This window comes from Scyliorhinus torazame, chromosome 2, assembly GCF_047496885.1.
Source record: "Scyliorhinus torazame isolate Kashiwa2021f chromosome 2, sScyTor2.1, whole genome shotgun sequence".
In the NCBI taxonomy this organism is placed as follows: domain Eukaryota; kingdom Metazoa; phylum Chordata; class Chondrichthyes; order Carcharhiniformes; family Scyliorhinidae; genus Scyliorhinus; species Scyliorhinus torazame.
In genome coordinates this window covers 82,424,341-82,448,744 of record NC_092708.1, presented here as the reverse complement: position 1 = coordinate 82,448,744, position 24,404 = coordinate 82,424,341, and the positions used below count along the sequence as shown (strand labels likewise).

The 24,404-nt window shown below is 45.8% G+C and overlaps 2 protein-coding genes across 2 annotated transcripts in view; one reads left to right on the top strand and one right to left on the bottom strand.

Annotated features, from left to right (window-relative positions):
* parp14rs1 (poly(ADP-ribose) polymerase family member 14-related sequence 1) overlaps positions 1 to 21,276 on the bottom strand; it is a 92,409-nt gene extending 71,133 nt beyond the window's left edge. The window contains exons 1-2 of the mRNA XM_072473176.1: positions 20,987 to 21,276; positions 6,282 to 6,424 (exon numbers count right to left, since the gene is read on the bottom strand). Of these exons, the coding sequence (XP_072329277.1) occupies positions 6,282 to 6,424; positions 20,987 to 21,179 (336 nt within the window). The 5' untranslated portion in view covers positions 21,180 to 21,276. The remainder of the gene's footprint in view (positions 1 to 6,281; positions 6,425 to 20,986) is intronic.
* Positions 21,277 to 21,632: 356 nt separating this feature from the next.
* Positions 21,633 to 24,404, top strand: part of parp9 (poly(ADP-ribose) polymerase family member 9) — a 148,800-nt gene continuing 146,028 nt past the window's right edge. The window contains exon 1 of the mRNA XM_072473177.1: positions 21,633 to 23,523. The gene's annotated coding sequence lies outside the window, so the exon portion shown is untranslated. The remainder of the gene's footprint in view (positions 23,524 to 24,404) is intronic.

Below are 24,404 nucleotides of genomic sequence, written 5' to 3'. Positions count from 1 at the left end.
GCTCCACACATAGATTCCCTTGCCTATCCTTCAGTGGGCCAACCCTTTCCCTGGCTACCCTCTTGCTTTTTATGTACGTGTAAAAAGCCTTGGGATTTTCCTTAACCCGATTTGCCAATGACTTTTCGTGACCCCTTCTAGCCCTCCTGACTCCTTGCTTAAGTTCCTTCCTATTTTCCTTATATTCCACGCAGGCTTCGCCTGTTCCCAGCCTTTTAGCCCTGACAAATGCCTCCTTTTTCTTTTTGATGAGGCCTACAATATCTCTCGTTATCCAAGGTTCCCAAAAATTGCCGTATTTATCCTTCTTCCTCACAGGAACATGCCGGTCCTGAATTCCTTTCCTGACTTGAAAGCCTCCCACATGTCAGATGTTGATTTGCCCTCAAACATCCGCCCCCAATCTATGTTCTTCAGTTCCCGCCTAATATTGTTATAATTAGCCTTCCCCCAATTTAGCACATTCATCCTAGGACCACTCTTATCCTTGTCCACCAGCACTTTAAAACTTACTGAATTGTGGTCACTGTTCCCGAAATGCTCCCCTACTGAAACTTCTACCACCTGGCCGGGCTCATTCCCCAATACCAGGTCCAGTACCGCCCCTTCCCTAGTTGGACTGTCTACATATTGTTTTAAGAAGCCCTCCTGGATGCTCCTTACAAACTCCGCCCCGTCTAAGCCCCTGGCACTAAGTGAGTCCCAGTCAATATTGGGGAAGTTGAAGTCTCCCATCACCACAACCCTGTTGTTTTTACTCTTTTCCAAAATCTGTCTACCTATCTGCTCCTCTATTTCCCGCTGGCTGTTGGGAGGCCTGTAGTAAACCCCCAACAATGTGACTGCACCCTTCTTATTCCTGATCTCTACCCATATAGCCTCACTGCCCTCTGAGGCGTCCTCCCGTAGTACAGCTGTGATATTCTCCCTAACCAGTAGCGCAACTCCGCCACCCCTTTTACATCCCCCTCTATCCCACCTGAAACATCTAAATCCTGGAACGTTTTGCTGCCAATCCTGCCCTTCCCTCAACCAGGTCTCTGTAATGGCAACAACATCATAGTTCCAAGTACTAATCCAAGCTCTAAGTTCATCTGCCTTACCCGTAATACTTCTTGCATTAAAACATATGCACTTCAGGCCACCAGACCCGCTGTGTTCAGCAACTTCTCCCTGTCTGCTCTGCCTCAGAGCCGCACTGTCCCTATTCCCTAGTTCTCCCTCAATGCTCTCACCTTCTGACCTATTGCTCCCGTGCCCACCCCCCTGCCATACTAGTTTAAACCCTCCCGTGTGACACTAGCAAACCTCGGAGCCAGGATATTTATGCCTCTCCAGTTTAGATGCAATCCGTCCTTCTTATATAGGTCACACCTGCCCCGGAAGAGCTCCCAGTGGTCCAGATAACGGAAACCCTCCCTCCTACACCAGCTGTTTAGCCACGTGTTTAGCTGCTCTATCTTCCTATTTCTAGCCTCATTAACCGTTCCTCATACGACAAGCTCTTCATTCCAGGGATCATTCTTGTGAACCTCCCCTGGACCCTTTCCAAGGTCAGCACATCCTTCCTTCGATACAGGGCCCAAAACTGCTCACAATACTCCAAATGGGGTCTGACCAGACTTATGGGCGCGATTCTCCACTCCCACGGTGGTTGGGAGAATCGCCTGGGCCGCCAAAATTTCCGGGGGCGCCGGTCCGACGCCCTCCCGCGATTCTCCCAAGCGGCGGGAATGGCCCGGTCAAGTTTTGCGGGCCGCAGGCCGGAGAATCACCGTAGATACCCAAAATGGCGATTCTCCGGCACCCCCGCTATTCTGAGGCCCGGATGGGCCGAGCGGCCAGGCCAAAACGGCGGGTTCCCCCCGGTGCCGTGCACACCTGGTCGCTGCAGTCATGGGCGGAGCATGAACGCTGGAGGGGCAGCCTGTGTTGGGGCGAGGGGGGATCCTGCACCGGGCTTCACCTCGAATGTGGGGTGGCCCGCGATCGGTGCCCACTGATCGTCGGGCCGTCCTCTCTGAAGGAGGACCTCCTTCCTTCCGCGGTCCCGCAAGATCCGTCCCCCATCTTCTTGCAGGGCGGATTTAGAGAGGACTACAACCATGCATGCGTTGATGACACCCGTTATGCGGCGCCGGCCGCGTCATCTATGCGGCGCCGCTTTTACGCGGGCGACAAGGCCTGGCGCGTGTAGATGACGTGGCCCCGATCCGGGCCCATTGTCAGGGCCTGAATCGGTCGGGACCGGGGCCGTTCCGCGCCGTCGTGAACCTTGACGGCGTTCACGACGGCGCGGCCACTTCGGCGTGGGAGTGGAGAATCCCACCCATACAGCCTCAGAAGAACATCCCTGGTCTTAGCACAAGTTAGCACATTTAGCACAAGTTGCAGGCCCCTGGCTGCTCAGTATGCTGACTACTCACTGTGCCCTGTAAATGTTCACAGAGTCTCTGATCGTTTGAGAGCCCACCCAGGCTGCGCCCCTCTGGAAACCCTCAAGACCCCAGGTGACCCATCAGTGGGATGGGCGTGGCCAATCTCAATCAGTGACGCACCAGGTGCTTCCACTCCTCAGTTCACTCACCAGAAGCGCAGCCCCACTGCTGGGGAAGCTGGGGAATAGCAGAGCTCACCCCAAACAAAGGACACATTCACCGTGTCCTTTGGCACCATCCCTGGCACACATCCCCTCTCAGGGCAGAGGTCTCAAGGCCTCATCAGTGACACTATCATCTAGCCCACTCCACACCAGCTGTCTCCAAGTCCTGCCTGCCTCCTGCTCCCCTGCTCCCATCCATCCTGCTCCAGTCAGGTTGTCACTGCCTGAGTGTCACACCCAGGACCCACATCACACTGCAGCAATGCTCCCCGCAGACACACACTTCCCTGCCTCACCCCCGCCTTTAGGACATGCCCACACATAAACCTCTAAGCATGGAGGCAATTGGTGGCACACAGTGACCCTCTCCACTGCACAGACAATAAGCGATTTTCATTTAATTTTCATTTCACAGCCAGGTGCCACCCTGCTGGCGAGCCACACACACAGCCCACCCTATGAGGACATCCACAGTCGACTCCACTGGAGAGGCAGGACAGGGGCTGCAGAGCCTATTGGAGACATGGGTTGTGGCAGCTACCAGTACCCTTGTTGGTATGGACGGCTGGTGAAGATAGTGGCTCCAGACATCACAGGCCCGGTGCCACTCACATCTGGGACAATGGTGCAGTGTGTAAGGCAACATATTGGGGGAATGGCTGAGGGGTGGGGATGGGAGCCGAAGTGCAACTCAGGGTTACCATGTAGCCTGTTGGATTGTGTCTTCTCTCTTCCCCACAGCAAAGGATGAATTTCGGACAACAGCAAGGAATGCTTATTACCTACCTGGCCATTGCAGACGCACAGAGGCTGAAGACACAGGGTCTGTTCAGGGAGGACCCTGCAAAAGAGGACTCCCCCCAGAAAAGCAGGGACCAGCCAGTGGGGCTCCAGTGCCAGCAGTCCTACAGGCCAAGGAGGAGATGCGAAGGAGATGCCGCATCAAGGTACGTTCATACCTGCAGCATCTGTCCTTCAAGATGTCTGACCACCTGTGCCGCCTAAGACTTTGGCTAACCAAGGAGACCATGCGCCACCTGTGACAGTTGATGCCGCACTTGGTACCCCGGAGGTTTGGAGAAGGATACCCGCTCCCAGTAGCTGCTGAAACCTTTGGTCGCCCTGAAACCTTTTGCCTCTGGGTCTTTCCAGCGGCCAAGCGGGGACATGTCTGGGATCTGGCAGACATCCATACACAGGTGCACCTGCAGTGTGATGGATGCCCTATGCTCCTGGGCCGCAGACTATGTACAAAATCTGGACAACGCCCATAAGGATGCCCGGACAGCAGGATCTGCTGCCATGCCCAAGGTCCACGTTGATTGATGGCACACATATTCCCCTAGGATCATCGGCTTCATCAATCAGAAGGGTTTCCACACCCTGAATGTGCAGCTGGTGTGTGACCATCAGCTGCACATCATAACCGCTCTCAGTAGGTGCCACGGTGACGGTCGCCCTGAAACTTTTGCCTCTGGGTCGTTCCAGCGGCTGAGCGGAGACCTGTCTGGGATCTCGCGGACATCCACAAACAGGTGCACCTGCACACCATAGGGCACTGGGAGCACGTCTGCGCCTGATACCCTGGCACCACACACTCATCAGTTCCCGGCACCTTCAAGGTGAGGGGCTGGCTCGCAGGTGACAAGCATTACCTGCTGAGGTCTTGGCTAATGATGACTGTCCAGGGGCACCAAACCAACATGGAGGATTGCTATAACGTTCACGCAGCAATCAGGACGGTCATTAGGCAGTACATTGGCATCCCAAAGATGCACTTCTGATGCCTGGGCCACTCCGGTGAGGTGCGACAATATAGCCGTGGGAGGGTCTCTAACATCGTGATGGCCTGCTGTGTCCTACACAACATCGCACAACAGAGGGGGACATGCTGGATGAGGTGGAAGAACACCAGGCCTCATCTGACCTCGGAGAAGGTCAAGAGGAGGTTCACAACTACGATCCCCAGAATGAAGGTTGAGGACTTTGAGTCTGTATTCGATAGAGTTTAGAAGGATGAGGGGGGAATATCATTGAAACTTGCCGACACCTAGATGGAGTGCATGTTGAGAAGGCGTTTCCACTAGTAAGAGAAACTTACTAGAGTAAGAAGCATGGTGGTGCAGTGGTTAGCACTGCTGCCTCACGCCACTGAGGTCCCAGGTTTGATCCCGGCTTTGGATCACTGTCCGTGTGGAGTTTGTACATTCTCCTCGTGTCTGCGTCGGGTTCACCCCCACAACCCAAAGATGTGCAGGGTAGGTGGATTGGCCACGCTAAATTGCCCCTTAATTGGAAAAAATGAATTGGGTACTCTAAATTTTTTTTAAAAAGGAGTGGGGGTGTGATGTGTGGAGTGAGGGACAGGAGTGATGCCAAGGGAACAAAGGTGGTGGCTCACCCGAGCTACGTAAGGAGTTCTATCTGCATTGCATGCCAGTCCTCCTGGTGAGGCTCCACCGCGCTGAGCACCTCAGCCACCAGGCCTGGTTAACGACCGCAGGCGGTAGCCTCCTGCCCACCCTTGGGGAGAGGGTGTCCCGCCTCTGCTCGACTGCATCCAACATTCTCCGCGTCTGTGAAGCGCGGTGCTGCTCTCCTTCGGGCCATCTTCTTGGCTGGAATGAGAGTGTGTGGGGAGTGGAGTTCTATAACTAATTCCGGCTTGTCAAGCTCTCCAGCACCAATTCTGGCCGCAGCGAATTCGATGCCAGCGGGAATGAAAATTGCTCTTGATTCACGTGGGTACAATGCTGTTCCATTAACATGTCCTGAATTGCTCCAGAAACAGCGCCCCAACGGGAACACGACCCACATGCAATTCAGTCCCAGCGTCTCCCAAATGGAGAATCCCGGCCCATGTAATAAGGGTGCGTTAGGTTCCCAACCCATAATTTTTACATTAAAAAATTGGCTATCTTGCATCTAATTGGTCCAAATATTCTCTTTCAAGTTAATAGACTTACTAACTTACTATTCTTATTACCTATCTCCTGCTCACAACTTCCCATTCACTACATCTGCCACAGGTTCGCTGTTGCTACTTCCTTCTCCTTGCTTCCCTCTCCCTAGATCCATCACTCCATCCCAATCGCCGTACCCCCTCCCGACTGCTCACCTCTTCTCTTGGCTCCCTTCCACTCGCTGCCTCATTCACCTGCTCCCTGTCCATCTCCCAATTCCCTCACACACCCTCATTCATCGCTTCTCTCCCCTAACTCCCTCACACTGAACACTTCCCTCTCCCAACCCTCACTCTCTCCCACTTGCCAGTTCCCTGTCCCTCCTGCTCACCACTTTCCTCTACCTCTCACTCACCGCATCTCTTCCAAACCCTCGCTCACTCCCATCACCACCCCTATCTCAAGCCCTCACGCATTGCGAGAACCTGGGAGAGAGATGACAAGTGAGGCAATGATTGGGGAGCAATGAGGGGTCAGAGGAGGGAAATGGCCGGTAGGGCAGCGAGTGGGAGGGAGTGAGGGTCTTGGGAGAGGGGAAGCAAGCAAGGAGAGTGAGTATGTCGGGAAGGTTCTTGGCACATGTGCAGTAACGGTGCTGAAACGAAAATGGAGCCAGTTCAACTTGGGCATGTTCTGTTATTTACGAACCATGTTTAAATAAAAGCACACATTTAGAATGTGCTTTAAACAAGGCATATGTGGACATATAAACTTACATATTGTTCTGGAGTCTGTTGTGCTGCTGCTGTCCGGTTTCCTCCAGCAGCAGCTTGAGGTAGCGGTCTGACTGTAAGGTGAACTTTGCCCCTCTTTTGCAAATCAAGTTCATGAGCCTCTTTCTCCAATACACTGCATCTTGCTGAAGAAAACATTAGGAGGAACAACTGTAAGATTGTATTGTATGTATGTACAATGTATTGGCAGGAATAGTGGAAATTAATAGGTTCATTTATCTCAAGAGTCTGAAGCAGTATTATCACACATTGAGCTGCAACAATACAAAGTAACAGACTGCAGACTGTTTTAATACATCAAAAATTCTAAATATCAGCACAACAATCAGAAAAGGTTGCAAGTAGAGGCTAAAGACTTCCAAACAGCTGGGAAACCACAATCACTGAGTAATATCTATCAGGGCTGCCAGTGGACTGGGGGGTTGCAAATGTTTACACTCCTGTACAAAAAGGGGGAGACTGAGAAACCAGATTACTACAGGCGAGTTAGCCGAATGTCCGTGGTTGGGAAAGATTAGTGATACTCAGCCAGGTCAAAATTAATCATCACTTGGAAAGACATGAATGGTGGCAATTTACACAGGTTTGATCAAGACAAATTGTATTTGACTAATTGACAAGGTGCAGCCAGGACAAATTTGACTTAAAGTGGGCTGACAGCAACGGGTAAAGTGGCTGTACTGCAAAGGCTTTGTAAATTGACAATCGTCAGAAATGGACCAAGTTTCAAATTCCAGGAACCAATGGGATTTGTACTTGAAAAAACACCTGGGAGTTGAAATGGTAATAAATCATTCACACCATGGATTGACTTCATGAATACATTAACCAATAGCTGGAGCAATCTGACCACACAATGGTATGTGTCGCTCAAATCTAAGCGACTATCCTGACCACTGAAATCCTGTGGCCAAGCTGTCAACAGGATTTACAAAATAACAATACTTTCACTGCATCAACCCCACAGCCCTTGGAAATGTAATCTCAAAAATATTACAGAAGGGCAGCACGATAGCATTGTGGATAGCACAATTGCTTCACAGCTCCAGGGTCCCAGGTTCGATTCCGGCTTGGGTCACTGTCTGTGCGGAGACTGCACGTCCTCCCCGTGTGTGCGTGGGTTTCCTCCGGGTGCTCCGGTTTACTCCCACAGTCCAAAGATGTGCAGGTTAGGTGGATTGGCCGTGATAAATTGCCCTTAGTGTTGGGTGGGGTTGCTGGGTTGTGGGGATAGGGTGGAGGTGTTGACCTTGGGTAGGGTGCTCTTTCCAAGAGCCGGTGCAGACTCGATGGGTCGAATGGCCTCCTTCTGCGCTGTAAATTCTATGATATGAAAACTCCTTCACCAACACGATGCTGCTGGTAAACCCAGATATATTCCCATCAAAATACCTTTATATCGGCAGCAGATTAGCACCGCTGCCTCACAGCATCAGGGACCCGGATTCAATTACAGTGTTGGGTGACAGACTGTTTGGAGTTTATACTGTGTCTGCGTGGTTTTTCTCCTAATGCTCCAGTTTCCTCCCACAGCCCAAAGACGTGTAGTTAAGGTGGATTGGCCATGCTAAACTGCCCCTCAGTGTCCAAACGATTAGTGGGTTTATTGGGTTACTGGATAGGGTGGGCCATGGGCTGAGGTTGGGTGCTCTTTCAGACGGTCGGTTCAGACTCGATGGGCCGAATAGCCTCCTTCAGCACTGTTGTGATTCTATATGTTAAAGGACGATTCACCAGAGCAGGATGTGCAATTGACAGAAGATTTAAGCTGTTATTAGAACCCTCAAGAGTATTGAAAGTCAAAGAGATCTAGGAGTACAAGTCCACAGGTCATTGAAAGGGGCAACACAGGTGGAGAAGGTAGTCAAGAAGGCATACGGCATGCTTGCCTTCATTGGCCGGGGCATTGAGTATAAGAATTGGCAAGTCATGTTGCAGCTGTATAGAACCTTAGTTAGGCCACACTTGGAGTATAGTGTTCAATTTTGGTCGCCACACTACCAGAAGGATGTGGAGGCTTTAGAGAGGGTGCAGAAGAGATTTACCAGAATGTTGCCTGGTATGGAGGGCATTAGCTATGAGGAGCGGTTGAATAAACTCGGTTTGTTCTCACTGGAACGAAGGAGGTTGAGGGGAGACCTGATAGAGGTCTACAAAATTATGAGGGGCATAGACAGAGTGGATAGTCAGAGGCTTTTCCCCAGGGTAGAGGGGTCAATTACTAGGGGGCATAGGTTTAAGGTGAGAGGGGCAAGGTTTAGAGTAGATGTACGAGGCAGGTTTTTTACGCAGAGGGTAGTGGGTGCCTGGAACTCGCTACCAGAGGAGGTGGTGGAAGCAGGGACGATAGTGACATTTAAGGGGCATCTTGACAAATACATGAATAGGATGGGAATAGAGGGATACGGACCCAGGAAGTGTAGAAGATTGTAGTTTAGTCGGGCAGTATGGTCGGCACGGGCTTGGAGGGCCGAAGGGCCTGTTCCTGTGCTGTACATTTCTTTGGTCTTTGTTCTTATTATCAAAAAGCTGGTGTGAGGTGGGGTTAGTTTTGTATCAATCAGTCATGGATATGATATTTATACTGTTACGATCCCATTTGATATAACTGGACAGGAAGATCCCAGAATGGAACCCTGACTCGAAAGACCATACTTTAAAAAAATAAATTGGAGGACAGAGTCACAGGGCGGCTAATTAGTTTTAACAATAAGGAAAAAACATTTATTATACATGAAAAAATTGGATTATGATACTTCTTTACCCCTTAGCTTAACAATGAGACACATATTTTAAGATAATAATAATCATTATTGTCACAAGTAGGCTTTTAATTTGATTATTGTCACATGTATTAGTATACAGTGAAAAGTATTGTTTCTTGCATGCTGTACAAACAATGCATACCGTACATAGGGAAGGAAGGAGACTGCAGAATATAACGAGAGTAAAAGATAAATTGGAGGGTATGCTGGACACAGCTTGCAAGAGGTCGCCTCGCTCCGGCGCCATCTTGGAATTGCTTTACATTAATACTTACATTAAACCTCAAAGAAGTTACTGTGAAAAGCCCCCAGTCACCATATTCCGGCACCTGTTTGGGTACACAGAGGGAGAATTCAGAATGTCCAATTCACCTAAAAGCTCGTCTTTCGGGACTTGTGGGAGAAAACTGGAGCATCTGGAGGAAACCCACGCGGACACAGGGAGAACGTGCAGACTCTGCACAGACTGTAACCCAAGTCCAGAATTGAACCGGGGACCCTGCCCTACCCAACACTAACCCTGCTTATTTCTGTATTTAACCCTAGATAAACTATCCCTCAATGAATTTACAACTGCACTTTCAAAATTCCATGTCAAACTTTTGGCCCTCTGTTTACCCCGATATTTTTGCAGCTACTAATTTAATCAACTGCACCTTCACCTTTACCTTTGAAACAAGAACACAAGAATTAAGAGGAGTAGGGCAATTGGCCCCTCGAACCTGCGCTAAATTTGGCAGGATCATGGCTGATCTGAATGTGGTGTTAACTCCACTTTCCTGCCTCCCTCCAACCATAATCCTTAATTCCCTTGTCGTCAAAATTTACTGAACTCAGTCATGAATATAGTCAACGACCCATCCACCATTGCTCTTTGTGGAAGAGAATTCTGCAGACTAGTGACCCAGCCTTAAATAGGAGACCCCCCATTTTTAAGCTATGTCTCCTAGTTCTAAACTTCCTCCGAAAGGAAATATCCTCTCAACATCTACCCCGTCAAACCTCATGTGTTTCAATAAGATCATCTCTCATTCTTCTAAACTCCAATGTAGAGGGGATATACTTGCTCAATCTTTCTTCATTAGCTAGCCCCTCCATCCCAGGACTCATGTCATGCGAGAGTACCTTTAAGAAATGGGTGTTTATCAAATAGCAGTAGTGGATGTCAGAGCGTGGGTGGAGCTGGGATGTATGTCTGCTTTACTTTTGTTTTTGAGCTGGCAGCTACAGTGTGTGTTTAGTTCAGTTTTCAGAGTTGGAGCTGCATCCAGCCAAACAATGTGCCATTTTGATCTCTCTGCATGTAAAGAAAGTCTTCAGATCGCTTGCTAATTTAAAAGTGATAACTGCTCTCAGTAGAGAATTTAAAACCTGCTATCTTTGTTAAAGAGGGTATTTGTCTTAGGGATGTTGCTAGGAAAGATTAAGGGTTACTTATAGAGTACTGTATTTTTGGGGAAGTATTTGAGTTGAAAGTTGCTAAGATGTTTACTGTGTGTTTATGAAATGTTAACTGGATTCATTGAATAAACATTCTTTTGTTTCAAAGTACTTCAGATCTCTGTTGCATCACACCTGTAGAGTGGGCCCTTGTGCTACCCATAACCGAAATTAAAAGGGTGGGTCAGGTGAATTCCATGATACACTTTGGTGTTCTCTAAACCCTGGCCCATAACAAATTGGGAGCTTGAGGGATAAAAGTTTATCTTTCATGATTGGACTGGCTTAGTGAACTAGTGAGCATATTTGTTGTTGCTTTTCAGGTGTGGTATACCAGTTTAAGTAGAGTGTGTGTTGTGGACAATGGCTCTTTCAGAGGCTCGGAGGTTTTTGGGGGTGGAGAAGGTCACACGCAGTACCTGACGAACAGAGACTAAAAAAAGGCTTTTAGATTGGGCAAAAAACATTGCAGTTAACGTTACCTGACAGCATGCGAAAAGAAGAGGTACTTACGGCGCTAGCTGAGCATTTAAAATTGCCCGAGATACAGTCTGACTCACTGGAACTGGCAAAAATTCAGTTACAGATTAAACAACTGGAATATGAAAGAATTAAAGCAGCTTGAATACGCAATGAGGGACAATGAAAAAGAGAGAGAGGAAAGAGAAGAGAAAGGGAGATACAGATCAGGGGGGGAAAAAAGAGAGAGGAAAGAGAAAAAGAGAGAGAAAGAGAGCTACAGATCAGGGAAAAAGAAAAGGAGAGAGAAGAAAGAAACAAAGAAAGAATAGTCCTAGCAGAACAAAAAGCAAGAGAAAGGGAGGTACAGATCAGGGAAAAAGAAAAAGAGAGAGAGGAAAGAGAAAAAGAGAGAGAGTTTGAACTTCAGAAAATGGCCATGAAACATGACAGTCAGTTAAAATTGGTGGATGTAAAGGGAAACGTACAGTTGGAGGATAGTGATGAGGATAAAGAGAAAGGGCGTCATAGTCGAAGGCTTGGTGGGGATCTATTTAAATATGTCCAAGATTGCCAAGGTTTGATGAGAAGGAGGTAGAAGCCTTTTTCATTTCATTGAGGTGGCTAACCAAATGAAATGGCCACAGGACATGTGGGTATTACTGATTCAAACAAAGCTGGAAGGTAGGGCTAGTGAAGTGTTTGCATCACTATCAGAGGAGGTATCTGGGACGTATGAGGAGGTGAAAAAAATCCATCTCAAGTACATATGAACTAGTGCCTGAAGCCTACAGACAAAGGTTTAGAAATTTAAGGAAAGAACCTGGTCAAACATACATGGGGTTTGAAAGGATCAAACAGAGTAATTTTGATAGGTGGATAAGGGCTTTGAAAATGGACATGAAGCTCTCAGAGAAATTATACTTTTGGAGGAGTTTAAAAATTCAATTCCTGATGTAGTGAGAACTCATGTGGAAGAGCAGAGGGTTAAAACTGCAAGTTTAGCAGCAGAAATAGCAGATGATTATGAATTAGTTCATAAATCAAAGCTTGGTTTCTGACATCAGTTTCAGCCTGTGGGGGGTAGAAACTGGGAACATGAGAAATACTCAAGTGGTAGAGGTAAAGGAGATCTGATGGGAGATAATGAGAGTGTACCTCAGATTAAAAAAGAAATCCAGGAGGGTGAAAGAGAAATGAAAAGTTTCAAATGTTTTCATTGTAATAACTAGGCCATGTAAAGTAAGTGTTGGTGGTTGAAGAAAAGCACTGGGAAGTCTGATGTGGTAAAACAGGATAAGACAGTGGGGTTTGTTAAAGTGGTAAAGGAAAGCCCAAGCAAAGTGAAGGAGGTGCAAATGATTGTACAGCCTGATCAAGAGGTGATTGATAAGAAGGTGCCAGATCTCTTTAAATAATTTACTTGTGTGAGTAAAGTTTACTCATGTGTACCAGGAGGAGTAGGTAAAGAAGTCACAATTTTAAGAGATACGGGAGCTAGTGAATCTTTAATGGTGAGAGATGAGGAGTTATGTGGTTTGGGAAGAAAATTGCCAGAAAAGATGGTAATATGTGGAATTCAGGGTGAGAAGAGTAGTGTTCCATTATATAAGGTAAGGTTGGAAAGCCCAGTGAAGCATGGTGAAGTGGTAGTAGGGGTAATCCAGGAATACAGTTTATCTTGGGTAATGATATAGCTGGATCGCAGGCGGGAGTGATGCCTACTGTGGTTGATAAGCCAGTGGAAAATCAGACAACTGAAGTGTTGGAGGACGAATATCCTGGGATTTTTCCGGATTGTGTAGTAACAAGATCGCAGTCACAGGTTAAGACAAGATGAGAAATCAAAGAGTGAAGATAAAGTTGAAATTCAATTATCAGAAACAATTTTTGATCAGATGGTTGGAAAAGAACAAGAACAGGTGGAGGATGAGGCAGATATTGTTAGTTCAGGAAAATTAGAACATAGAACATTACAGCGCAGTACAGGCCCTTCGGCCCTCGATGTTGCGCCGACCTGTGAAACCACTCTAAAGCCCATCTAAACTATTCCCTTATCGTCCATATGTCTATCCAATGACCATTTGAATGCCCTTAGTGTTGGCGAGTCCACTACTGTTGCAGGCAGGGCATTCCACGCCCTTACTACTCTCTGAGTAAAGAACCTACCTCTGACATCTGTCTTATATCTATCTCCCCTCAAGTTAAAGCGATGTCCCCTTGTGCTAGACATCACCATCCGAGGAAAAAGGTTCTCACTGTTCACCCTATCCAATCCTCTCATCATCTTGTATGTCTCAATTAAGTCACCTCTTAACCTTCTTCTAACGAAAACAGCCTCAAGTCCCTCAGCCTTCCCTCATAAGATCTTCCCTCCATACCAGGCAACATTCTGGTAAATCTCCTCTGCACCCTTTCCAATGCTTCCACATCCTTCCTATAATGTGGCGACCAGAATTGCACGCAATACTCAAAATGCGGCCACACCAGAGTTTTGTACAGCTGCAACATGACTTCATGGCTCCGAAACTCAATCCCTCTACCAATAAAAGCTAACACACCGTACGCCTTCTTAACAACCCTCTCAACCTGGGTGGCAACTTTCAGGGATCTATGTACATGGACACCGAGATCTCTCTGCTCATCCACATTACCAAGAATCTTACCATTAGCCCAGTACTCTGTCTTCCTGTTATTCCTTCCAAAATGAATCACCTCACACTTTTCTGCATTAAACTCCATTTGCCACCGCTCAGCCCAGTGCTGCAGCTTATCTATGTCCCTCTGTAACTTGTAACATCCTTCCGCACTGTCCACAACTCCACCGACTTTAGTGTCATCTGCAAATTTACTCACCTATCCTTCTACGCCCTCCTCCAGGTCATTTATAAAAATGACAAACAGCAGTGGCCTCAAAACAGATCCTTGTGGTACACCACTAGTAACTGGACTCCAGTCTGAACATCTCCCATCAACCACCACCCTTTGTCTTCTTCCAGCTAGCCAATTTCTGATCATAACTGCTAAATCACCCTGAATCCCATGCCTCCGTATTTTCTGCAGTAGCCTACCGTGGGGAACCTTATCAAACGCTTTACTGAAATCCATATACACCACATCAACTGCTTTACCCTGATCCACTTGTTTGGTCACCTTCTCAAAGAACTCTATAAGGTTTGTGAGGCACGACCTACCCTTCACAAACCCGTGTTGACTATCTCTAATCAAATTATTCCTTTCCAGATGATTATACATCCTATCTCTTTTAAACCTTTCCAAGATTTTGCCCACAACAGAAGTAAGGCTCACTGATCTATAGTTACCGGGGTTGTCTCTACTCCCCTTCTTGAACAAGAACACAACATTTGCTATCCTCCAGTCTTCTGGCACTATTCCTGTAGACAAAGATGACTTAAAGATCAAAGCCAAAGGCTCAGCAATCTCCTCCCTAGCTCCTCAGAGAATCCTAGGATAAATCCTATCCGGCCCAGGGGACTTATCTATTTTCACACTTTCCAGAACTGCTAACACCTCCTCCTTTTGTACCTCAAGCCCTTCTAGTCTAGTAGCCTGAATCTCAGTATTCTCCTCAACAACATTGTCTTTTTCCATTGTGAATCTGATGAAAAATATTCATTTAGCACCTCTCCTATCTCCTCGGACTCCAAGCACAACTTCCCACTACTGTCCTTGACAGGCCCTACTCTTAACCTAGTCATTCATTTATTCCTGACGTATCAATAGAAAGCGTTAGGGTTTTCCTTGATCCTACCTGCCAAAGACTTCTCATGTCCCCTCCTGGCTCTTCTTAGGTCTCTCTTTAGGTCCTTCCTAGCGAACATGTAACTCTCGAGCGCCCTAACTGAACCTTCATGTCTCATCTTTACATAAACCTCCTTCTTCCTCTTGACATGTGTTTTGACTGCTTTAGTAATTGTCGGTGTTACAACAGAAAGACATAGGAATTAAACGGATGTATCAGAAAGCATACACAGAAGAGGAATCTGAGTGTATACCAGAATGATATTACCATAAAAATGATGTCTTGATGAGAAATTGGAGACCTTTACATATACAGGTGGATACAAAGTGGGCAGAAGTCCATAAAGAGGCTGGTTTAGCACAGTGGGTTAAACAGTTGGCTTGTAATTCAGAACAATGCCAGCAGCGCGGGTCCAATTCCTGTACCGGCCTCCCCGAACAGGCGAAGGAATGTAGCGACTAGGGGCTTTTCACAGTAACTTCATTGAAGCCTACTTGTGACAATAAGCGATTATTAGTATTATAAGGAGATGTTGCGAGCAGCACATGAGGTACCAGTAGGATGTCATTTGGGAGTTAGGAAAACTCAAGCTAAAATCCAAAAATTTATTTATTGGCCTGGACTACATAAAAATATAGTTAAATTTTGTCAATCATGTCACACATGTCAAGTGGTAGGGAAACCTCAAATAGTAATAAAACCAGCGCCCTTAAGACGCATTCAAGCATTTGAGGCACGTTTTAAAGGAGTCTTAATTGATTGCATAGGACCGCTTCCTAAAATGAAAAGTGGGAATCAATATTTTTGACAATAATGGATGTGTCTACTAGGTTTCCAGAGGCCATTCCAGTACACAATATTACAGCTAAAAAGGTTGTGGAGGAGTTACTTAAATTCTTTCCTGGACATGGACTACCCACAGAAATGCAATCGGATTAAGGATCAAATTTTACCTCAAGGGTATTCAAAGAAGTTATGGATCGCTTTGGAATAAAACAATTTAAATCAACTACGTACCATCCTGAATAGCAGGGAGCGTTAGAAAGATGGCATCAGACATTAAAGACAATGGTGAGAGCTTATTGTCACAATTATCCAGAGGATTGGGATAAAGGAATTCCATTCGTACTGTTTACAATTAGGGATGCACCTGATGAGTCAACCAAATTCAGTCCTTTTCGACTAATTTTTGGTCATGAGGTAAGAGTACCACTTAAATTGATTCAGGAAAAATTGGTGAGTGAACAGTCGGAACTTACATTATTGGATTACGTGTCAAATTTTAGGGAATGATTAAATAAGGGCAGGTGAATTGGCTGGACAACATTTAAAAGTTGCACAAAATGTGATGAGACGGGTAGCGGACAAGAAATCAAAAGTTGCAGTTTTTCCAGTGGAGATTAAGTTTCAGTATTGTTACCAGTGGTAGGTGAACCTTTAAAAGCAAGGTTTTGTGAAATTTATCAGGTTGAAATGAAATTAAGTGAGGTGAATTATGTGATAAGAACACCAGATAGAAGTAAAACTCACCGAGTGTGTCATGTGAATATGCTTAAAAGGTACTTTGAAAGGGAAGGAGAGCAAATGGAGGAGGTTTTAATGATTCTAACTCAAAGTGAAGAACTGAATCCAGATGACTTTGAATTTGACATTCCTCAAATTAAATTGGAAAAGGAGGATGTTCTTAAAAATTGGGATAAATTGTTGAGTTATCTTCGAGAGGAAAAACAAACTGACCTGAAAGGGTTATTGATATCACATGGGCACGTTTGTGGAGATAAGTTGGGAGGTATTAAAATGGACAGTGGAGTGTCAACAGGCATTTGACTGCCTGAAGGCTGTGTTAACCAATGCTCTTGTATTGGAGAATTACAAGGGGCTCTGTGATCGGATTGAACTGAAGTATCTGACTTCAAAGAGAAATGCCGAGGAGTAGAGAAATGGATGGATCGTGCAGAGACCTTCTTATCCAAAGTGACTGCAAATCAAGGGGGATTCCAGTTGGAGGAAGAAGAACTAAAATGGACTATGTTATTATAAATGTTTGCGTGTTTTGTTATGTTAAAAAAAAAGGTGTATTCACTGTCAATATTTCTTAAAGAAAAGCAAAAAGGTGAAAAATGAAACCATCTTGAAGTTGATGGGTTTTTTTCTTGGGGTTGGTGTCATGTGAGAGTACCTTTAAGAAATGGGTGTTTGTCAAATAGCTGCATTGATGTCAGTGTGTGGGTGGAGCTGGGATGTCTGCCTGCTTTACTTTCATTTGTGAGCTAGCAGCTGCAGTGTGTGTTTAGTTTCGTTTTCAGAGTTGGAGCTGCATCCAGCCAAACAAGATGTAATTTTGATCTCTCGCATAAAGAGAGTCTTCAGATCACTTGCTAATTTAAAAGTGATAACTGCTCTCAGTAGAGAATGTAAAACCTGCTATCTTTGTTAAGGAGGGTATTTGCCTTATGGATGTTGCTAGGAAAGATTAAGGGTTACTTATAGAGGACTGTATTCTTTGGGGGGAGTATTTGAGTTGATAGTTGTTAACATGTTTACTGTGTGTTTATAAAATGTTAACCGGATTCATAGAATAAAGATTGTTTGTTTTCAAAGTACTTTAGATCTCTGTTCCATCACACCTGTAGAGTGATCCCCATTACCAAAATCGATTAAAAGTTGTGGGTCAGGTGAACTTGATACACTTTGGTATTCTCTAAACCCTGGCCCGTAACACTCAGTCAAGTGAAACTTTTCTGAACAGCTTCCAATACAATAATATATTTTCTGAAGTAAGGACACCAAAACTATATAGAGTACTCCAAATGTGGTCACACTAAGGCCCTGGAGGACTGTAGCAATACTTTCAAACTTTCATATTCCATACCCCTTGCAATAAATGCCAACATACCATTTGCCTTCATAATCACTTGCTGTGCCTGCAGACTAATGTTTTGTGATTCATCTACCAGGATACCTAGATCCCTCTGCACAGTACAGTTCTGCAGTCACTCTCCATTTATATTTTTAAAAAATTCTTCCTGCTAAAGTGGACAAGTTCACATTTTCCCACATCATACTGCATCAACCACTTTCTTGCCCATTCATTTTAACAATCTGAATCCCTCTATACTCGGGGTGGGGGGGGATGCCAATTAGGGGGATCATGGGTTCGAGCTGGGAAGGATGGAAGCAAGGCTTTGGGGATGGGAAAAGAGAGGGATTAAGGAAATGAAGTATCAGGTTCTGGTAGGGCGATTTGACAGTTTGGAGGAGTTGGGTGAGAAGATCGGGCTGATGCAGGGCGAATGTTTCAGGTATATGCAGCTGCAGGACATTGTGAGGAAAATCTTCCCGACCCTCCCAATAGTGCCTGCCTCCTCGTTGCTGGAGGCGGTGCTGTCAGCGGTGGGGTTGGAGAGGCGGATTGTCTCGACAATTTACAGGAGGATTTTGGAGTAGGATGGGGTGTCTCCATGGAGGAGGTTAAGGCAAAGTGGGAGGGGTTGGGAGTGGTGCGAGGTGCTGTGGAGGGTTAACTCCTCGACTTTGTGTGCGAGGCTGGGGCAGATGAAAGTAGTGTTAAGGGTGCACCTCACAAAGGCTAGGATGAGCCAGCTATTCGAGGGGGTGGAGGATGTCCGTGAGTGATGTGGAGGGCGGTGGTGGGGGGGTCCTGTAAATCACGTATATGTATGTTTTGGTCCTGCCCAAAGTTGGAAATGTGTTGAGCACCATTTCGGGAGCTTTACATGTGGTCATGGAGCCCAGTCCCCTAGAAGCGGCACGGTAGCACAGTGGGTAGCACTGTTGTTTCACAGCGGCAGGGTCCCAGGTTCCATTCCCAGCTTAGGTCACTGTCTGTGCCGAGTCTGCACATTCTCCCAGTGTTTGCGTGGGTTTCCTCCGGGTGCTCCGGTTTAGTCGCAAAATACGTGCTTCTTAGGTGAATTGGATGTTCTGGCTTCTCCCTCAGTGTATCTGAACAGGCGCCGGAGTGTGGCGACTCGGGGATTTTCACAGTAACTTCATGGCAGTGTTAATGTAAGCCTACTTATGATAATAATAAAGATGATTATTTATTATTATTAAAGAGCTAATAGCAGATCATCAATACAATGTCTGAATGCCGAACTCCCTAATGAAATCATTGTCTCTCACACTGGCTGTTCCCTTGATAAGGCTTACAGTTCCCCGAGTTCCAAGGGACTTGAAATGATAAAGTAAACAACTGATTTATCCATTTACCACCAGACAGGTCTGGAACATGAAATGTATTATCAGGTCTAGATCTCGTCTGCTGAAAGTGTTCCAGGATCATCTTTTCCCATCCTCTTTCTCTGCAGCAAAACTGTGATTTAAATAGAGTTAGAAGGAGCACTAGGGACTCAATGAGCAAACATGAGCTGACGTACTTATGTCAGGTTAGTTGGACAACACATGCCTGTTTTTCTCTTTCCTCCTTCTTTAAATAGTAATGTTATGTTTGCTACCTTATTATCCATAGGGACCATTTTAGAATCATGGGAATTCTGGAAGGTCAGAACAATGCATTTGCTATCTCTATAGTCACTTTCTTTATAATCCTAGGGTAAAGGGGCTGATTTAGCACAGTGGGCTAAACAGCTGGCTTGTTATGCAGAACAAGGCCAGCAGCGCGGGTTCAATTCCAGCCTCCCTGAACAGGTGCCAGAATGTGGCGACTAGGGGCTTGTCACAGTAACTTAATTGAAGCCTCCTTGTGACAATAAGCGATTATTATTACAACCAGGTCCAGGCAATTTGTCGGCTTACAGTCCCATTAATTTCTCCGTGCTATTTATTTACTGTTATCCTAAAGTTGCTCATTTTCACAATAAACCTTTGGTAACCATGACTGCAGGAATTATATTTGTTTTATAGTGCACCGTATTTCATTACACCCCTGATTTGTACCTTGGAGATGATGGCGTACAGGGTTTAGGGAGTCAAAAGATTAATTATTCACTGCAGAATTCCCAGTCTCTTGTTTCTGGTCAATGGTAACCCCCAGATGTTGATAGTGGGGGATTCAACATTGGTAATGCCATTGAATGTCAAGAGGAGTTGGATAGATTCTCTCTCATTTCCCCTTCCTCCCTCTATAAAACTGACATCAATAAACTGATTGAAGGAGTGATTTGTAGGCATTGTCACCCTGCTGGGAATATCTACAACGTTCAGTTCCATAAACTGTTGGCTTTCGAAGGAAATTAGAAGCTTTTTCTGCAGCAAATTACTAGAATAAAAGAGCTTTGCATACTGGTAAAATGTTAAATATTTGCCTTTTACTTCCTGGTGCTCAGTGGCTGTCTATTTGCTCCAGAGAACTAAAATAAATGTTGCCATCATTGGAATCACTATGGAAACGTGTGTTAAAATTAATGCTTTTAAGCAAAGTATAACAATTCCCACCACTTCTTAAGGCTCTCAGGGCAGGATCTACTATCATTTGTGGTAAGTTTGGAGGTAGGAAGGGCATGTAAAGACAAGATGGTGGCTTACCACAATGTATTATAGGCCCTTCTGCCTCTGCCAGAACGAGGTTCTTTGCTAATTGAGGGCATTAAGTGGCCAATTACTGACCATTCAAGGTCCTCATTCCGCTAGTACTGGTATTAACCCAGTGACATGGGGGCCTGTCATTCACGGCAGCTAAATCTGTGGGGGCTCGGTTCCATGATCAAAGGCACTCAGTGCCTGCTGGAAAGACTGGAGGTTGGGAAGGAGAGGGCAGCTGAAAACCAACCCCCAAATCCCTCCTATTACTTATTGTGACCCTGGGTGGCTCTCCAATATTGGGACTCAGGTGCCTGTCCTTCCTGTGGCGGCCACCGGCTTCCAATGGCGCGCTCAGCCAAACTTCCGCCGTCCCCGCCCTTGATTCAATGGGGAATCCCACCACTGCCTGGCTCTGAAATAGCAAAACATTGCCCAGGCGGAAATAAAAACTGAAAGCGCTGGAAAAACCTATCAAGTCAGACAGTATTTGTGGAAAGATAATCAGAGTAACCTCTTTGGTACATTGGACATGCCTCTTTCTCTCTCCACAGACCCTGCATTTTCTGCTCTTAAACTCTTAACAAACCCTGCCCAAATACTGCTTTTTGTGTGAAATGAGGGAGGCCAAATCGAGGATGACCAAAGGCCACCGAACGAGTTTCTAATATAATCGTTGGCTTTGACTGGGTAACGATGAATTTTGACGAGCTGTGTTTGAAAGTGTGAATTATCAGCGATTAAACAAACTCACGCACTTTGCTGACAGGCGAACCGGACCACTGCTTGCGTTTTCAGAAGATCGTCATATTCCACGACGCAGTCTCCGCCGTTAGATTTCTTTTTGCTTTGGAAATAAAGCTGAAGTTTAGTTTTCAGAAGTTTGGCGATGTCTGGACCCCAGTCCCCCTCTATCAGTAGAGGGTACGGATAGTCAGCTTCTGCCGCCATGGTCCGCAGGCGAATTAAACGCCTCTTCCGTCCTCGAATGTTTTCCAATCGGTTTCGTTTTCGTTTCTTGAAAAACAAAACCCTTGTAAAGCCAAAGAGGTATTTGTAACGTGGACTTCGTGATTGCAAGTGGGGCTCTCGCTGATATTTCTAAAATTAAGTCCCAGAAAACATTTTAAAAGCACCCTTTCGATATTCCAGTTTGTAAACTTTAGACATTTTCCAGTTGCCTCCCGTTATACAACATTACTGTGCTTCAGCATCCTGCAAAAGTTGTTTTTGTTATCATTGAGGAAAGTAAGTGAAGTTACCATAGGCCCAGATGGCCATAGGCTGCTTTTCCCTTTGATTGGGAGAGATAACTGGTGGTGATTTAACATGAGGATCAGCACACCTTGGTGAGGGGCTACGCTGAGAAGGTGGGGCCGAGAGACCCACCAGGGGAATAACATTTAAACGGTACAACTTTTAGACATTGATTCGTCTGAGACTAATTCATGCCTTGGGTAGCACAGTGGGTAGCACTGTTGCTTCACAGCTCCAGGGTTCCAGGTTTGATTCCCAGCAGTGTCACTGTTTGTGCGGAGTCATGTCTGCGTGGGTTGCCTCCGGGTGTTCCGGTTTCCTCCCACAGTCCAAAGATGTGTAGGTTAGGTGGATTGGCCTTAGTGTCCAAAAAGGTTAGGTGGGGTTACTAGGTTTCGGAGATAGGGTGGAGGAGTGGGCTTAAGTGGGGTGCTCTTTCCAAGGGCCGGTGCAGAAATGATGGGCCAAATGGCCTCCTGCACTGTAAATTCTATGATTCTATGTGTGGAATCTGATGGTCCCACCACGGTGGGGAACGTGGAGGACAGGGGAATGTAATTTGATCCAAAATCAGTTTCCTGACATCAGGATGAACTTGTGGAATGTTCCTGGAACGCTAAGGTGGGTCAAGCTCCCAAATGAACAATGTCAGGATTTTTTTTTTTACATGCATGACATATTAAAAAGCTACCTCACTGGAAATAAGTTCCCTGCCAGCAAAAAAAATCAGAACTTTTATCGTGTGGAGTGCATCTAGCAAGCGTCCCTTCATCAACAACTTGAAGGTCAGTAGATGCTGCTTTCTCCTTCTTGAGGACGGCTCATAACTATACCTGGCACAAAGGCAGATGGTTGTGGTTGTTGCAGGCCAATCATCTCAGTCCCAGGTCATGACTTCAGGAGTTCCTCAGGGTAGTGTCATAGGCTTGGCCACCTTCAGCTGCTTCATCAATGACCTTCCAGCATAAGGTCAGAAGTGGGGATATTCGCTGGTGATTGCACAATGTTCACCACCATTTCCAACTCAGATACTGAAGCATTCCATGTTCAAATGCAGCAGGAGCTGTACAATACCCAGGCTTCGGCTGACAAGTGGAAAGTAACATTCACATCATACAAGTGCCGGACAAAGCATATCTCCAACAGAAGAGAATCCAACAATCGCTCCTTGACATTCAGTGGCATTGCCATCACTGAATCCCAAGCTACCAATATCCTGGGGGTTAGCAATGACCAGAAACTGAACTGAAGCAACCATATAAACACTGTGACTACAAAAGCAGGTCAAAGACTGGGAACTCTACGGCTGGTACCTCACCTCCTGACTCCGCAAAGCATGTTCACTATCTACAAGGCACAAGTCAGGAGTATGATGGAATATTCTCCACATGCCTGGGTGAGTGCAGCTCCATCAACACTGAAGAAGTTTGACACCATCCAGGACAAAGCAGCCCACTTGATTGGCACCCCATCCATCACCTCCAACATTCACTCCCTCCACCATTGATATATCGTGGCAACAGTAAGTACCATCTACAAAATGCACTGCAGAAACGCAGCAAGGCTTCTTAGATGGAACCTTCCACACTCATGACCGAAACCTTGAAGGACAAAGGCAGCAGATGCCTGGACCAACCACCACATGCAATTTCCCCTCGAAGCACACCATCCTGACTTGGAACTCTATCGCCATTCCTTCACAGTCGCTATGTGAAAATCCTGGAACTCATTTCCAAACAGTACTGGGGTTGTGCCTACACCAAATTAATTTTAAAAATCAGTGGTGCAAGAAGGTGGCTTACCACCACCTTCTCAAGAGCAATTAGTGATGGGCAATAAAAACGCTGGCCTAGCCATTGATGCCCACATCCCATAAAATAATTTTAAAAATTTCACATATTGGTGCCAAAGATCAATAACATTTTGTTTGAAGTAGAATAATGTTTGAGATTCAAAGTGCTTACTAAACAAATAAAGCCACAAGATTCTACAGGTTTGGAAGAAACAAAAATAAACTTTATTACACAAATTCAAAAAGGTAAGACAATTTACAATATCTAACATTCAGAGTAAGTATGAGATACATGTGAACTAACAAGCAAAATGTGGTTGGACAAATCACACTGCACAATACATTGCAGATGTGACCAAACCCAATTCCATGAATTTTTCAACAACTCAAGGTGACTATTGTCATGTTGTGAGCAAAACAAAATCTCATTGTAACTTTGTATTTCTCACGAATGGTTCCAAACTCCACATTTGAAGATGTTGCCTTAGAACTCTTTGTAAAGACAGCTCCGACTTCAGACACGTTCAACAATGACCACATTGTACAATTTCAGTCTTGCCTCCTGAGGTTCTTTCCTCTTGTATCTCCAATTACAATAAAGCTTCAATTCCCAAGCATAATTCCAGATCTTCGGCTGTGCCATGCAAAGCACCACTGCTCCGAAAGGGTACCTTTGTCCCAGCGGCCCGCAGCATGTTGTCACCAACCTTCAGCTCCCTTCTCAGACCTTTCGGTTTCTCTTGTGCTCAATTCACTTAAAGTCTGTTTTCTGCAGCTCTTTCATGAAGTTAGAACCTATTATTCTTCTCTTTTAATTTATTGGGATCTATTTCTGTCCCCGGATTTTGTCCCTTACCAGGGACATCTTTTTGGGGATTTCTCCTGCCCTCCTCCCTGTTTCCCTCCCATCTCCTACTCTCTGGGACACCGACCAGATAATGGTGTCCTATCCATGACATCTGACATATTTTCTGCACCAGTCTTTTTCTTTTCTTCTGTGCAGGTGTGCAAGGTAGGTCCTCAGCCTGAAATATAGAAAATAGGAGCAGGAGTAGACCATTCTGTTCTTCAAGCCTGCTCTATCATTCATTATGAGCATGGCTAATCATCCAATTCAGTAACCTGTT